Source organism: Vanessa atalanta, chromosome 7 (genome assembly GCF_905147765.1).
Source record: "Vanessa atalanta chromosome 7, ilVanAtal1.2, whole genome shotgun sequence".
Taxonomy (NCBI): Eukaryota; Metazoa; Arthropoda; class Insecta; order Lepidoptera; family Nymphalidae; genus Vanessa; species Vanessa atalanta.
Genome location: NC_061877.1, coordinates 2518293 through 2535696, shown reverse-complemented (window position 1 = coordinate 2535696; position 17404 = coordinate 2518293). Strand labels below are relative to the sequence as shown.

Below are 17404 nucleotides of genomic sequence, written 5' to 3'. Positions count from 1 at the left end.
TGAATTTCTAAAGATGATAATGTAATGGAACGCAAATTAAGGAAGTATTTTCCTCAAAATTATATTTTCCTCAAACATTTTATTCAAAAAGCTATTAAGTAACAGAGTGGTATGTAAAGAACGATTGAAATAAATATTTCATTTTATTCAATAGTACATCACATAACTAATCATCAATACGTAATATAAAGATTGTTTAATGTCTGATCTCATCTGACGAGATCTGTATACGTACCGTCTAATGGGGCAGTAATGGTGTGTACATTATGGACCATTAAGAGACTATTATGGGACCAATAAAAGTCTATTAATCGAATGTGAATAACGAGTTGTTTTGCGAAAATCCTTGTTCGACATTCCTTTCTGCTATAATAGTTTCATTTGAATATTATAAATAATCGTACGAATATTTATTGGAACGTGAAATGTAGAATATGAAGAACCTTTGTTCAATTTACTGTTAGAAATATATATCGTTGACACTTAAAAACTAAATTTATATAATGTATTAATAAAATATAAGATAAAACTAGAGAACCATTAACTCAGGCATTTTTAATTTTTCATTGCAAGGCTTACGTCCATTTTGTTAGGAATTTGATATTAGCCTCTACGCCACAGTTCATAAGTCATCGAATGAAATTTCAAATATTTAAAAAAATATTAAGGTTTAGAAAACTTAATTTTTAAATATTAAAGCATATCATACCAAATAGAATTTCGTAATGACTGAATGGTAACTGTGGCTTCGTGCAATTACGTTCTTATATCAATCGCCAGCTTGTAAACATTGATTACCGTGATCTTTAGACCGTTACAATGTTAGTCTTTTTATCAATGTAACGCTGCATCATTACCTCAATGAACGGAAATTAAAAAAAAAATAGATTTCTCTAGTATCTTGTATATAAGCTTAATATAAGTTGAAGTTTCAAATATCTGTGATCACTTAAATAATACGCTTTGAATTGGAGTTCTGTCTTTTGAAATAAATTAGATTTCTCTTCTAGAATATCTTGGGCGTTGTGTACTGTTAATTTGATTTATTTTATAGTTTTCACGAATAGGTAATAAAACGTTACAGAATAAATTATTCTTGAACAAATTTACTCAACTCTTACATCATATGAAACAACGACAGACAGACATCTCCACGCTGTTGCTGGGTTCCTCATATTTATTACAATTGCTTTAATAATAATAGAAGTTTAAATATTTATACTAACAAAGACATTTATAGATTTTACAAGAACATTCGGAAATTCTAATTGTGATGTCAAAAAAGCGAAAGTTTTACTGCTGGATTGGGCTCGAATCTTCTAAAGATCTTATTCTAATACCTCGTCACATTTTGGGTTTGGTGGATACAAATGGGGCAACTTAAAAAAATAATAATTAAAAAGTAATTAAAGGCTTAGTACCAACGACTATCCAAGCAAAAGATGAAATATAAGAAAATGACAAAACGACGATTTTATTTAGTAAACGAGAAAAAATTACATGCGATCATATGCAATGGCAGGAGCGAATAATTATAACAATGCTTGCTTACAAATGAGACAGACATTCGACGCAATTCCCGTTTAAGTATTCGAGTAAACTATCGCTAGCAAGCAGCGTTATCACCTAACTATTTTTAGATCGCACATGTAGTCAATGTTAGGTGCGCCGATGTGGATGCGTCGCTCGTTCGTTTCTTTTGTCTTCCACAGAGTAAACTGTAATTTAAAATGATTGAAATCTACAGGAAATAATTCACTGAAACTTGAAAGTAGGTATTGCCTCTTTGTCTTTAAGACTTAGCGAATTATCGAAGACGAAGGCACATATCCTTCAAACAATAGATAATAATCTTAAAAAATCTATGCATTAATCTATTAAATATTGCCACCTAAATTGAATCCATTATTTATTTCATTCAGACGTAAAAGAGTAATTTATTTAAGTTATAAATCATACAGTCTCCTTTGTGTGAGACGCGATGTATTTGTACGTTGTCATGTAAATGCCAATTAGATATTGTATACATCGACCGCGAATTAAAAACCTCGATCTGGATGTTACAATGATATTTATGACCATCTAAGTTTTAGCCTTGATTTGTAAAAGAATTAACCAAGCGAAACCGACCTAAACTGAAAAGGTAAAATCAGCGTGAAAAACGATAAGTGTATTTGATAAATACTTACATAATTTGGAGGCTTTTTTTATATATACTATATTATATTGTTGTGTATCTTAAATTTTCGTTATGTATTCGACTTAACTATGATCATAATTCTTATTGAATTGCCCAAAGTTTCTACGGAGTCCATTATAAACTGACTCTTCAGATCTTGTTGTTCATGATGATGATCATAGCTGAAACACGATCTTCATTGATTCCGATGGAGTATACAAGTTCTTAAGAGGAGATTGAGAGCCGAGATGGCCCAGTGGTTAGAACGCGTGCATCTTAACCGATGATTTCGGGTTCAAACCCAGGCAAGCACCACTGAATTTTCATGTGCTTAATTTGTGTTTATAATTCATCTCGTGCTCGGCGGTGAAGGAAAACATCGTGAGGACACCTGCATGTGTCTAATTTCAACGAAATTCTGCCACATGTGTAACCACCAACCGGCATTGGAGCAGCTTGGTGGAATATGCTCCAAACCTTCTCTTCAAAGGGAGGAGGAGGCCTTAGCCCAGCACTGGGAAATTTACAGGCTGTTAATGTAATGTATGTAAATATCAATAGGCTTGTACGGTCTTAACGACATATTGATATAGTTAAGTTGTACCGAGTTGAACAGTGAAACCAATACATACGATGAAATCGGTTTGTGTTTATCAAACTCAAACTTACACTTTCTCCTTAGACACTCAGAACTTACAACTAGTTTACACGTCTACAGCGACTTTTGATTTATCTTATTTTCTTCTTTTGCTTTCACTTTCCAAAAACAGACATGATGACGATTGAAATTAAATTCCTGAGAAAATTACGTAACTATTTTCACCAATGCAATAGAAAACTCAGACACCTTTTGAGGTTTCCAGATATTACATATGAATACACATTTTCTATTGATACTAATTTTTTTTTAAATAGAAAGTACATTAAATGTAACTAAATATTTTATTTCAATACTCCGAATGTCGAAATATTCCATTTTATATGAGTAAATTTTCTGAAAATATTTAATTACCCAGAAACGTAATTTTCTTAACAAAGTTGTGCATCGTTATTAGTTGTAACATTGTTTCTGATTAATTTACAAAACGTGCTAATACTCGTGTGCTTTTATTTAGTCAAGTGCTACTAAATGCGTATTAACCGCAACGCCTATTAAAAACACGAAATCGTTTAACCATTATTTCACACAACTTAATATTAATTGTTTTCACGGTTGCTAAATATTCTCTATTTTTCATAACATTAAAATTACTTTAATATATTTCAAGTACGTAATTTACGTATCCGATATTTTCGCAACTTTCCCGGTAATCGATAAAAATGTAGTGTTTATTAAGGACGTGTATTATTTAACACAATTAGCAATATCCTCTTAAAATATTGTTAAAATTATTTTTTGTATGTAAATCTCAGCATCATCAATCTCAATGTTTACTGACCTAATTACTTTTGTATTACGCAATTATATACTTTTTGCGTTTGTAGTAATTTCTCTAACTGCTATTTATATTTGAACTAGTGACGCTCAACTTGAATTGCGATGACTTTTTAAATTTTATATTATCTTATGTAACGTGATGCGTCTCGCATGTTGCATATTACCAAAGTAGCTGAACCTGCGGTATAACCCTCGTGAAATTTATAAAACTGTATATATGGTACTCCAATCGTCATCCCAAATTTTACCCGCCCGAAGGGGTGAATTAATTTCATCTAATCGGTTAAGCGTAAAGAGGTAACAGAGTTACTCTCGCATTTATAATATTAGTAAAGATTAGTAAATTAATAGTACTATCCTACCTCCTAATAAATGTTAACAACTATACAAAGATTAAATTTGATGAAAACTATACGAACGGTATATAGATATCAATAATTATATGCATGTATACAAGAATAAAGAAATGTTTTGATAAAATCAGGACCCAGTGGTTAGAAGGCGTGAATCTGTTTGACATTGATCAAACGAACCGTTCAAATTAAAGCGCGTTCAAACCCAGTCAAGCACACAAAATTCATTTCGTACTTTCGGTTGTCTTGGATGATAATTAGCCGTATTCGTAACAAACCCACATTAGTCTGTGATGAATAAGCTATAAACCTCTTCAAAAGGAGTGGAAGTCTATGCCGTGGGATATTAACAGTGGTTTTTGGTACAAACAAATCATAAACAAATTAAAAGCAATTAGTGTATAACATTAATCAAATTTATTAACCCCGTGATAAGTCAATCGACCGATACAAAATTACCGATAAGTTAATCATTTTAAAAACTCTTTACAGTTCTGAATAAATACAAAGAACAGTATAAATGATAATAAACTTTGATACATAACTGATAAGAGTAAATGCAACCGTAAACATATCGTTGTTATTGAAGACGCGTGCGGTGAAACAATAGCAATATGAAGCCTCGGTCAAAGACAATCGAAAACGAAAGGAAATTGTTGCGGATGTGACGCTATGGACGGCGGACGTAATACTGATCATTACAATATTACTATCAGAAAATGATTGTTACAAAATTACATCATTTGAGGGACTTAATAAAATAAATACGGTGATCCATTCATGACGTCCAAAATGGACTTCATGATCATCTAGTGCCTCATACCCATACTTTGCCCTCATGCTCGGCAGTGAAGGAAAACTTCGCGTGGACACCTGCAAATGTCATCAAAACATATTGAAGCGTCGTTGAGAAATAAGTTACAAATCATTTTAAAAGGAAGAGAGTTTAGCCCAACTGTAAGACTTTGATAGATAGTTACAGTACCCTAGATACCTAATATTGAATACAAGAGACTTGGCTTTAAATATTTTTATTACAAATATGGTATTTTGACTTAAATAATTTCAATATAGAAAGTAAACCCGTCTGAACTTATAAATGATTATTTAAATATATTCTATGTTAAAAACACAAGGACCTATAATAAATGATAACGTTACACGTTACGTGTTGGTAAAGTTCACGGTTGAAAAGAATGACTGGCGGTCGATGACACAACACAACATAGCGTTAGTATAATGACATCGCATTGGATTAGCAGCTTATGCCCCACATCGAGCCTTACTTGACTTCTTCGTTGAGCTAGGAAAGGAATATTGATTTTATTGTGGTCAACCAACTATGATAACGTGGATAACAACAACTTGAAATTCTCGCTCGTAGTCTAAATTATCTAATAATGGTAGTCTGGTAGTCTAATTGAAAGCGGGTGAAACGCAGAAGCGGTGAGGCTGCGTATATTTTTAATATATAATATACTAAAACCTTTTCGAAACGCGCTGCATATTCTACTATAAAATTTAAAAAAAGTAATAGGTACACAATTCACAATATACAAGTGAAATCCTACAACAGTCAACGGAATTTAATTTTCAAGGTCAAATACATCACTTTAGAAGTAAAATAGGATGCTAGCAATAAAAAATGGACTTTGCTCTTCGTTTACTTTGAAGTAACTTATAATCTACACTCATCAAAATTTTACTAAATAGTCGAAAAGTTCAGCTCAATTAATTTACAGATTCATTTCCACATTTCCCAGTCAAATGTAATTAGTGTTCCATACCAGTTTAGCTGACGACCTCGGTTCCATAGAATGCGATCTATCATGCGTTTGCGTCGACCTTGCGACAATCTCTGCATTGTTTGCTAACTTTACTTTGAATACATTAATACTTGCAGTCGTATCAACAGCCTGTTCGAATACTAATGTATGTCCTAATGCTATGTCATTGCCCTTTCTGGATATTTTGATGATATGCTATTTGTATTACTGCTAAGGTGACAAGTCAAATCTGAATGATGAACCTGTTATGAATAATAATTATTATTAAAATTCAAATTGTAATAGTGACATCATTGACTTGTTATCGAAGTAATGCAAAGTTTTGTATTAATATTAAGAATAAGAACTGTTTTAGAATATCAAATAATTTCTTAAACACGAAATTTCTTAAACATTTTTTGTCCTTTATCAAATCTGAGTTGATGTTATATAATAAAAATTAGAAGAACAAAATGGGTTAATTTATTTTTCAATGGCAAACTCTGTCGTTATCAAAGGCTAAAAATTATCTAATTAATATTTACACAGACTTGCTCGCGATTCGTCTCGCTTCTCCACAAATGTTTGACGAACATTCGTGACACATGTAACCGTTTATAAATTCACATTGTATTTCCAAGTTGCAACAATAGACGAAGTATACTTCCAGTGGCGTACGCGTTGTATTTCGAGATTCTGATGCTAATGACTAATATATACTGCAATATTTAATGACACTTGTCATCCACGGTTTAAAATAATATTATGAATTCTAGGTTTGATGAATTTCAGGCTCTTTGTAAAAATAGTTACAAACCCAGTTTACGCTTCCTTTTTTTATCTTCTATTAGAACAGCTTCTTTGAAATTGTTCTAGTCACTTATTTAAGCCTAATATAAAGAATGCTATCAACAGGAGCATGACAAATGACGAGCTAAATGGCGAAGCAAATGACGAACTTACCATTTGCATGTTCGTGTTTTGGTTCGCCTCGCCATTCGCATTATCTCGCGCGCTGTGTAAATGTGGTATATGTGAATTAGAGGAGGGATACGTCCTCGTGATTGCGTCACAATACATACTATGTATCTATGTAGGTGTGACGCCTGTCTCTGATTTCAGCAAGTGTCTCACCTTTCGTCACTACAAGGGTATGCTTAGTACCGTCTGCTATTTAATTATTAGGGCTACCAAGCGAACGACCGATAGCTCTATCTTATGAATAATCTTCTTATTTATTAGGTTTTAGTTTCTTTTGTCTAAGGTTTTCTATAAACTTTATATTGCTTTTCATAGAAGTTATGTTTCGTTTCCTAACAAAATATCATAAACAACAATATCTGTAAAACCTATGTTAAGAACCAACCCTATTTAACGTAAGGCAGCAAACTCATTCATTAGCATATTGCGTGGGAGGGCTTAATTAATTCATAATTGTGCTAAATACTACATTTACATATTGAAAGTATTATATATTATACTCGTTTACCTTTGATAATAATCATGTTACTGAAATTTATTACACTGATATTCTTCCGCAAATTTCTCTTTACCAGTTTAAAAATTATCTAAGTAATATTTATTTAATTTTTTTTTTATTTATTAGCTGCTTCAAAATCTGGGCAAAGTAGACCGGACGTTGGACGACATCTTCGAAGATCACCTACAAAACTTCAACCGGCAGCACCAGCAAGCAACGAGGCTGCAAAAGGAATTCAACAATTACATACGATGCATACGTGGTACGTATCTTTCTTCTTTTACTGGATAGGTATTTTGTGGTGTACTTGGAAAAGGAACTTTGATAGAAGGATATGACTAATCATGAAGAAATTTTCACAATTCATTAAAAACAATTGGTTTCAGGCATTAAGGAAATTTACTTTAATTAAAACACTTTTAGACAAAAACCTTCTCCACTTTTAAGGAGAAGCTTTAAACATGTGTTCGTAATACACGTGGCAGAATTTCATTCGATACGTACAGTTCAGCTTCAGTTTTTTTTTTCGAATGTTTTCGGTATAGATAGATTATAAACACAAAATAAGGTTATGTTAACTCCCATTGTCATTAAATATTTTTTTGTTTCACTAGAATTTAAACCACAATTCACTTAATTAAACCAATTAACTGACTTGCAAATCAATTAAAATAATTTGATTTGAACATTCATTCATGTAAAATTTGATCTCATTTATAGCGGTACAAACAGCATCAAAGACGCTAATGGAGGCGATAACAGAGGTGTACGAGAGCAGTTGGTCGGGCCACGACTTGCTGTATGTTCAAGCTCAAAACATGGAAATGCTTTGGCAGGACTTCTCGCACAAGCTCGGCGACCAAGTTTTGATACCTATCAACACATACACAAACCAGTTCCCTGAAGTTAGGGTGAGTTCGATATTAAAATCGTTTTCTGACTACATATACCCTCTGGTAGGAGAGATTTGAAGCCTAGGGTTGGACCTCCACTACTCACTCGTCCATTATTTTACCGTCAAACAACTATACTTGTTTTCTTCAGGGAGTGTAGGGTCCCGCTTGTACCAGGGGCCCAGAAATTAGATTTTTTTAAAAGCCACAGACACAGACATTTTAAAAGCCAAATATATCTTTTGTTTGAGTAGGGTTACGGCGTACCTTCTTAATATAATAAAAAACGTCGTAATTGTAAAACAATTTGCGGTGGCCAACATATACATATTATCGGAAGCTAAAAAGGTGTTAATGAGCTCCGAAAAGTGATTTTCCTAGGAAACTAACATGGTTAATCTGGCCATACTTGTTTTGGTAAGCGAGCAAGGGGTAATAAAAATAAACTTTAAGTGTTATCATTGCATTTTCAGAAAAAAATCGAAAAACGTGGAAGGAAGCTTGTAGACTATGACAGCCAGAGGCATAGTTTCCAGAACTTGCAGGCAAACGCTGCAAAGAGAAGGGACGATGTTAAGGTGAATATATTTTTTTTTAATTTAAAAAGTAAAATTGATTGATCTGAAACAATTAATATTTTATCCACCCACGTAAAACCCATTGTAGATAATCTAGAACTACACTTATATATATTTTCATCTGCACCCATAATAGTCCAATAGTGGTAAAGGATTCGGTTAAAATATCCACCGGTTAAACATTGTTTTCCAGATAACCAAAGGCCGGGAACAATTAGAGGAAGCAAAACGCACATACGAAGTACTAAACTCCGAACTCCATGACGAACTGCCAGCACTATTCGACTCACGCGTACTGTTCTATGTCAACAACTTGCAGACGTTGTTCTCAGCGGAGCAGCTGTTCCATTCGGAGAGCTCGAAGGTAAGTCGTTAGGCTTCTTATGCTGCGTCCACATTGTTGCGATCAGGCAAAGATTTGAGTCTCGTCAAGCAATCGCCGTCAATCTGGCGAACTTGGTTATTACTCGCGTGAATTTCGGTAAACTGCTACACGAAATTCTTTTGTTGCGATAAAGTAATAAGTAAGTGACGTAAAGTTGTGAACGTTACGTGTTATTTTTTCCCGCGTTGAAACACGAATATTTATTGTGACAACGCGTTAAGAACCTTTGCAGGACAATGTGGCCGTAGCATTAAAAAGTACTGAATGTTCAACGTCAAATTTTGCATATAATTTATTAAAAATAGATATCAAAAATCAAAATCAAAATATACTTTATTCAAGTAGGCTTTTACAAGCACCTTTGAATCGTTATTTTACAAACTATATTAAGTGGAGCTACCACCGATTCGGAATATAAATTATACCGAGAAAAACCGGCAAAAAACTCAGTATTTACAAGAGTAAACGTTTAAAATACAAAGTGATGCTACTTAAAGACAAATATATATTTTTATAATATATCCTGTCTGGAAATCAACAAGCATTAGCTCCATGATGCTTGTTTATAATCTACATAATCTAGTATTGAATAAAATGCTATTTTTATTCATGTATATTTTACAAATAATATGAATTTATGAATAGATATAAGAATGCCATGTCGTTTCAGGCAGAGGGGAATAATACAGCCTCATCCCAACCAGTAGGTGTCGTAGGACCCGACAAAGAACTAACATTTTTGTGTGTTAATATCATCCAAACAGTCAACCCATTTGATGGCAGAAATTTAACAAATCAATCAAAATCGTTCCACGGAATCCCTTTTACTTGCAGTTTTACATAGAACACACTGCCTTATCACATTTGTAAAATAAAAATTACATATTAAAAAATTAAGACGTTTTGATATAAATGTGTGCGTGTACTGATAGTTATTAGTGAGCGTGTGTGTGTAAATTTGAATGTGTGTACATATGTCAATTTACGTTTCATATATACCATAACGATGTGCACAACATACAATAACGGTGCAGGTGTTCCTGGAGCTGGAGGCCATCACGGACAAGCTGGCGACGGAGAGCCAGCGCGGCGGATACCGCAAGCCGGCAATCAAACCCGCCACCAACGGAGCCACCGACACGCTGCAGAGTGAGTGACCCTACATTGACTTTCTGTGCTCTTACTATAATTATGAAATCCTTTAAAGCTTTTGTTGCGTTCGATATTTATATTGTGAAACGCTTTTGTTTACTGTAATTCAATAAATTCTAATACACGCCTAAAATTTTCGGCCGCATTCGACCGTTCGATGCAGTTGCTTTGAAGTACAGTCATTCCATACGTTGATAAAAAACATTTAATCTGTATATGTTACAAACGTGTCATAATTTTTTTTGTAGAGAATTAAATTATCAGGCAAAGGTTTCATAATTAACGGCATGGTCGTTTGTACTTCGAATGTTGGTTTAATTAATATAGTTTATTGGTAGAGTTTGATTGATGTTGTAAAAGTGATAAGTTTTAAGTTAACTTTACTAAAATTAAAAAATAACCCTCATTTGGTTCGATTTGATAATGATACGATGAAGACTCAAAAATAAAGATAATCATTCGAACTTATGATGTCAGCTGAAATCAGAAAAGTATAAAAATTATAAGAAACGTGCTTAGAGTAAAAAATGTTGTCTTTGTCACTCCAAAGAAATATATACTTAGTTGGAAAGAAAGAGATAGAGTTTAAAATTTGAGGTACAGTTTGTAAGAAATTCATAAGAAAGTGTTGCACGACACAAAATGATAAGACTTTTCCGCTTACGATCAGTTAGGTAAAATTGTTACCGAATATCTATTAACAAATAAATTTGCATAAAATTATTAGAGATTGGCTTTGTGTGTAAAAAAATATATTTGATGACTAAATGATTTATTTGCTGATAAAATTAAGACGATCCAAGACTTGACGTCACAATACATGTCGCCAATCAAAATGAACACAAAGCCAGTCTCCGATCGGCTTGCATGAGTGTGAGTGTGTCGTGTGGTGTAGCGCCGCCCTCCCCCGCGCTCAACGGCGACCCCCCCGGCCCGCCGGCCACCCCCCCGCGCGACGCGCCCAAGCCGCCCGCGCGCGAGCTGTCCGCCAGCCCCGCCGCGTCGCCCGACGGCTCCGACGAGCGGAAGGTGGAGGAGTTGTACGACATACCTGTCGGTGAGTTCGTTTTGTACGCGTAGATCGTACGTTATTGAGGTAATGTTTAGAGTCATCATTTGGCTAATAACGCTAATGTTATTCGTGTTTTTGCTAGAAATATATTACATCTAATTCCCAAAAAAATGTCATATATCAATTTTTACCACAACTAATTCCAACTTCCCCCAAATAAATATACCTTTTGTACGAAATAAATGTACATTTGAATGACGTCTTTTTAAATTTGGGTTGTATTAGTCCCCAAAGCAAAAATAAGTCTTCCTTAGTTAGATAAGTTCCTTATATAATAGCCGACCCGAGTCGTGAGGACAGTCGAGGGTAGTAGCCGAATAACAAGTTAGAGTCCAATGGACGACAAGCATCGACTGACGGACCAAACGCGTGCCTCGGTGGCCCCGGCTCTTTCATTCCTCCACAGATAAACTACTGCGCAGGTTACGGCTGTGATCACGACTCATGCCGCTACCTATTTAAGACTTCCTATATAAAATCCACGAGTTTATTCACCTATTAAAATAAAATCATAAAATGTAATTAGTAGTTTGTGTGACGTAGTGTGTAGGCAACCAATAGCTCGACTTCTCTCAGGGTCGCCGGAAATGCCAGAGAAAATGAACAATAACATCGAGGAAAAGAGACAAGTAGAGGATGACAAAGATAAAGAGCAAGAACCAGAACAAGAGAAAGATAAAGATAAAGAAAAGGAAAAAGAAAAAGAAAAGGAAGTCGATAAGAAAGATACGGAAAAAGATAATCAAACGGCGAAGAACGAAGACGTTTACGATATACCAGTGGGTGAGTAATTTTCGCAATATCAGGTATGGGGTATAAAGTATTTATGTAATGTACAATCGCTTCAGTTATAGAAATATGTGTTGCTTTACCAGTTGTACCGAATCAATCAAAGTGAGTAGTATCTCACTCGTTTTAAAAGATATTTTTTTGAATTCAACCAAAATTTTAAATATCGAATTAGAACCATTCCATCGTTTCTTTGTTCATCTGTTATTAGTAAGCAACTATACAAAAACAAGAAATATTTAAAAAAAATAGGAATATTTTTAACTTGCAACACATATTTGTGTATAAACATTTTTCTTGTAATACAAAGTGTATTTATCATCTTTAACATTTTAATATAATAAAAAAAAAAAATTAAGCTTTGTAATTTAGGCGAATTTCGTTCTCGTTTTGTTATACCGTTAATTTAATTCAATTGCGCAAAATTTTATAAAATTAAAAACTTATGTACTGCATATTCACTTTCATTTGTATATATGTATTATATGTATGTAATTCTTATATATTTGTTTGCAGGCGGCAGAATATCATATCTTGTAAATATTTATCTGTGGAATGGCTTGAATTTTTCACTGCTTCGTTTAAATGTTTTGATATTGTTATGCACTAACACAATTTTACTTATAAATAACAAAAATGTCGATATAGATAACTTTATGTACCTACATTCATAATGAAGTATAAATCCACTGTCCATACACACTTATTATGACGATGACAATTCTGTCCTAAAATATTTTTAATAGAGTTAAAATAGGATGAACAGTACCTAATTTGTTTACATTTTCTATTACTCTTTATTGTATGTCAAAAAAAGTAAAACTTTATCATTCGAAAGGTGCTGCTATAGTTATGGAAAAAAATATAGCAAATTTCGACAACATCGACACAGTAGTACAATGATGAATTAGATTATTATATCTATTTTTAATATGAATAGTTATAAAACACAACAGAATATCTCTTGATATATATAAAAATACAGGACCACCTCTTAATTAATTTAAATAAAAAATCGTATGTTGTCATTATTATTAATAGTTTAAAGTTTAAAAACACGAATTTTTAATATTGACAATGAATTCTACCGACAAAATTTATAAAAATTATCACTTTATCGCCATTCGAATTCAATTTTTGCACATCAATACTTTTAATCTATATTTATAATCAATGTTGTGCTCGACATTGAAGGAAATCATCGTAAGGCAACCAACTTAATAATACGAACTATATCACATCTATTTCTCAATGCTTCTCCACTTCGTTAGGTGAAGTGAAGTAACATTCACTTACACAGGAGATGGCGTTTCAGCCTCTACGACCTGTTACTTGTACTGGCTCTTCTCTAAGTATGTGACAAATCTGACAGTGTAGTTATCGGTCCCCAGGAGCCACGCTGTCGGGCCTTCCGGCGGGGACGCTGTACCGCGTGCGCGCCACGTACCGCTACACGCGCGAGGACAGCGACGAGCTGTCCTTCGAGGTCGGTGACGTCATCCGCGTCGTGGAGTACGACGACCCTGACGAGCAGGTACGGTATAGACTCGAACATGAGCCACTTTTGGCTTTTATTATGGCAGCAGAGCAGAAATGGTCATTTACTGACTAATTAAGGCCTTTTCGATTTTGTCTTCTTACTATTACTAAGAAAATGACTTTCTTATCTTTAATGATGTTTGTACTCTTATTTGTAATGTTTCTATTACTTTTAATTTGTATTATACAAAAAGTTGTATTAATTCACCAGGAGGAGGGCTGGCTAATGGGCATAAAGGAAACGACCAATGAAAAGGGCATGTTCCCAGCAAACTTTACGCGACCCATCTGAGCGGCTCCTTCAAACACGTCGCTATACTAGTTCTATAGCGCGGACGCTCACCTGTATAGACACGAGCAATCCCTTTAACTCGATCGTAGAGGGCGTAACGCGCAAAGTGTTCTGAATAATCCAAAAATTAATAAATTTTAACCTCCGTTCAATATTACTCTTTTCAATGTTTTACAACGTTCACGACACTTTGCGTATTGTTTAATTATTAGTATAGTTGTTGAGCGTTATTAGATATATATTATTTATTATCCGTGTTGTATTACAACGAATCTTTTACCCTTTCACTTAATTAAATTTTTCATATGGCAACATTAATATTGTCTATCAAAGTATGACCACTTGGTGTTGCTATTGAGTATTATATCGAAGCTTTGTATTTGAGATGTGCTTTTGTTTTATAAAACCATTACTAAACCACATATCTTTGACCTTAGTAATTTTTATGTACTGTATATTTTTGATGAATTTTATGAAATTATTGTAATATAAAAATGTCTAAAATTGCTCATTTGTAATTGTTAAAATAGATAAAACTAATGGAAAGTGACCTTAAATTTATCTAATTTATATATTTAAAACAAATATCATATTCTCTGATATATAATTCTTCCGAAAGTTTAACTTCGAAATAAAATATTTATTCCTAATACAAGAATCGTATTTAATAAAATTAATTATTCTATATTGAAATTTAAAACAAAAAAAAAATACTATGAAAGGAGATTAATATTTTGTTTTCTTATAATTTATGCTAATTTGTTCTTAATTATAATTCTGATAATTGCATTTTATTTACTTGATATCAATGTCGGGTTGCATTTGAACTAGTTTGACTGTTTATTTATTTTTTAATCTATCCAATATTTCCCTTAATCATAATCTATAGACTTTTATATATAATCTGTATATGACACATAGATAACTTTAACTTCGGAACAAATTCAGTCATAGAATCGTATTATTGTATATCTTTTCGAGTCTATACGTTTTCTTTTATGTCATTACCATTCTTTTAGTTTTAGTGTACATAAAATGTTTTTAGTTGTTGACCCTTTATTGTTAAATCAATTATTTTATTCATAGCAAGTAATTTAATCAAATACATATTTTATCTGTAAACTTGCTTTTTTAAGTTATTAATTTCACTTATTGTTTTAACCCTATTAGTGAACTGATTACTAATATTTATTAGCTGTGGATTCTTAATATTAACGAAAGATAGATGTTTTTCAATTATTTAAATTATTTTTTATTTTTCATAATAATAATGTAGAATATTCAAAGAAGTTGACAATAAAAAACATCAATATCTGTCTGAGAATATAAATAAAATGATATAATAGAACAATATTTCAACAAACAAACAGAAATATTATACTCAAAATATAAATAACATGTGTCAAAAATGGTGCTTTCGGGTGTATATACATAATCATCTTCACGTATACCACATTAGAAATAAGATAAAAAGTTTGATTATTTTTATTGATCACAAAGTATAATCGAATTCTCCCATTTCTTATTATGATTGTATACTTTTTAAAGGTACGCAGTGTAACAGTTGTAGCGATGAGTGAAAGTTCTTTAAAAAGCAATAGTGAAGTCAAAAGCCATAAGATCATATTTTCCTTAGACTATCTTCAATCTTCGAAAAAAAAAAAAAAATCAAATGACTGATGTTAATATAGGAATTGAGAATATAAATTCTATGTAGTCTAAGCGCGACGTTTTATTTGGCTTTTGTCGTCAGCAGTGCCATGGAAGGTCCATAATAGATGATAATTTATAAGTTTGTTAAGATTTGTACAGTTTTTACAACTGCAAATAAAATGTTTCTCACACAAATGACTATTATTTATATATCCCTGTAATAATATTTAATTCATATGTTTGATATTCAACATGTACTTTATTAGGTAGATCTATGCTCTTCAATAATTTACAGGCTTAGGCTTCTATGATTTTACAGGGTTATTTTAATATAAAATAACTACCAGTTTGGAAGCTAGATCATTTTGAGAAGGCAAAAAAACAGTATTTAAATTTTCCTCTTATTATGACCAAGATAACTACTACTGAAATGGATTTCAGATTTCACCTGTTACGGTTGTGATATAAATTTCAATTCACTTACAATAAAAATCATGTAAATTTAAGAAAGAAATTGGATAAGAGATTTACGTCTAAATACGTCACATTAATTATAAGAAAATTCTCCTCATTTACTAAGTAACTATCATCAATTACGCGAAGTAAACAAAAATAAGCAAATGCATCGTAAACTCGTTTACATGTCCACCAGAAAAATAAACAAGATTAAATGTTATTTGTATGTACATATAGTTTCAATCCTCATCGTATTGTAAATAAGCTAAAATAAATAAATACTTATTAATGTAAATAAAACATATATAAACGTGTACAAAAATGCTATGTTATTCTGCATAATATTTGATTATTGTTAAGAAGATATAAATTCTTTGATCAACGCGCTAGAGAAGTCAACTCTGCGGTAGTCGTCCTCGATATGGGATCTTTTAAACATATCTCCAATCACTCCCTTGAGTGCATAAGTGCTTAACTCATAGCTCGGCCGACATCTCTGGTGTAAAGAGTATTCATGTTACATCCGCCATCGAGATCTGTGATATGCTTCTCGCATATTATGTCCTACCTTAGGTCCGTCGGAGAACTCGTTGCTGATGCACCTCAGTCGTCTCCGCAGAGCAGGACCCTCCCCTTCCCAGTCCCGCTCCGCCTTCTCCTTTGAACTATGACAGCCAAATAGTGACACCCCGTAAGAATAACAAAAACAACTATAATGCATTTATCAATACAATCCATCATTTTAATGTCACATCTTCCTTTAGAGTGGTGGAAAATAACCTAGCAGCTAAAGCATTTCGAAAGAGAATTGAACGACCTTCGTGGTCGAGTAGTGTGTACACCGGTTTTCATGGGTGACGCCACTCCAAGATCCCGGGTTCGATTCCCGGCCGAATCCATGTAGAAAAAGTTCATTAGTTTTCTATGTTGTCTTGGGTATGTGTGTTTGTGGTACCGTCGTTACCTCTGATTTTCCATAACAATTTACCAACATTGGGATCAGAGTAATGTATGTGATGTTGTCCAATATATATTAATATTTTATAGACTTGGCGTTGGTTGATTTAGTTGTTATGGAGGTTAATTTATGATATTAGTTGAACAAATTTAAAAACAGGTCATTATACTTAGCTTAGCAGGAAACCATTTAAAAAAAAATAATCACCCAAAATAAATTTTATGTCTACTTGTGACCATAGATATTGCAAAGGTCATACCTAGCCATAGTTTTTATTGCATTTGCTGCACTTTCAGTAGAATTGAATCGAAGTTACTTGTACTAATACGTCTAACAGATACAGCACACAAAGCTTTATTTGCACTGGACCCTATGGCAAACATACATTAAATTATTACATATTAAATACTAAATATACCTA

General features: G+C 32.9%; 1 protein-coding gene across 1 annotated transcript in view; it reads left to right on the top strand.

Annotated features, from left to right (window-relative positions):
- LOC125065270 (myc box-dependent-interacting protein 1) overlaps positions 1-15646 on the top strand; it is a 38915-nt gene extending 23269 nt beyond the window's left edge. The window contains exons 2-10 of the mRNA XM_047672794.1: positions 7343-7478; positions 7937-8127; positions 8583-8687; positions 8881-9051; positions 10107-10221; positions 11120-11281; positions 11873-12079; positions 13477-13619; positions 13836-15646. Coding sequence (XP_047528750.1) covers positions 7343-7478; positions 7937-8127; positions 8583-8687; positions 8881-9051; positions 10107-10221; positions 11120-11281; positions 11873-12079; positions 13477-13619; positions 13836-13916 — 1311 coding nt within the window. The 3' untranslated portion in view covers positions 13917-15646. The remainder of the gene's footprint in view (positions 1-7342; positions 7479-7936; positions 8128-8582; positions 8688-8880; positions 9052-10106; positions 10222-11119; positions 11282-11872; positions 12080-13476; positions 13620-13835) is intronic.
- The last annotated feature ends 1758 nt before the right edge of the window (positions 15647-17404 follow it).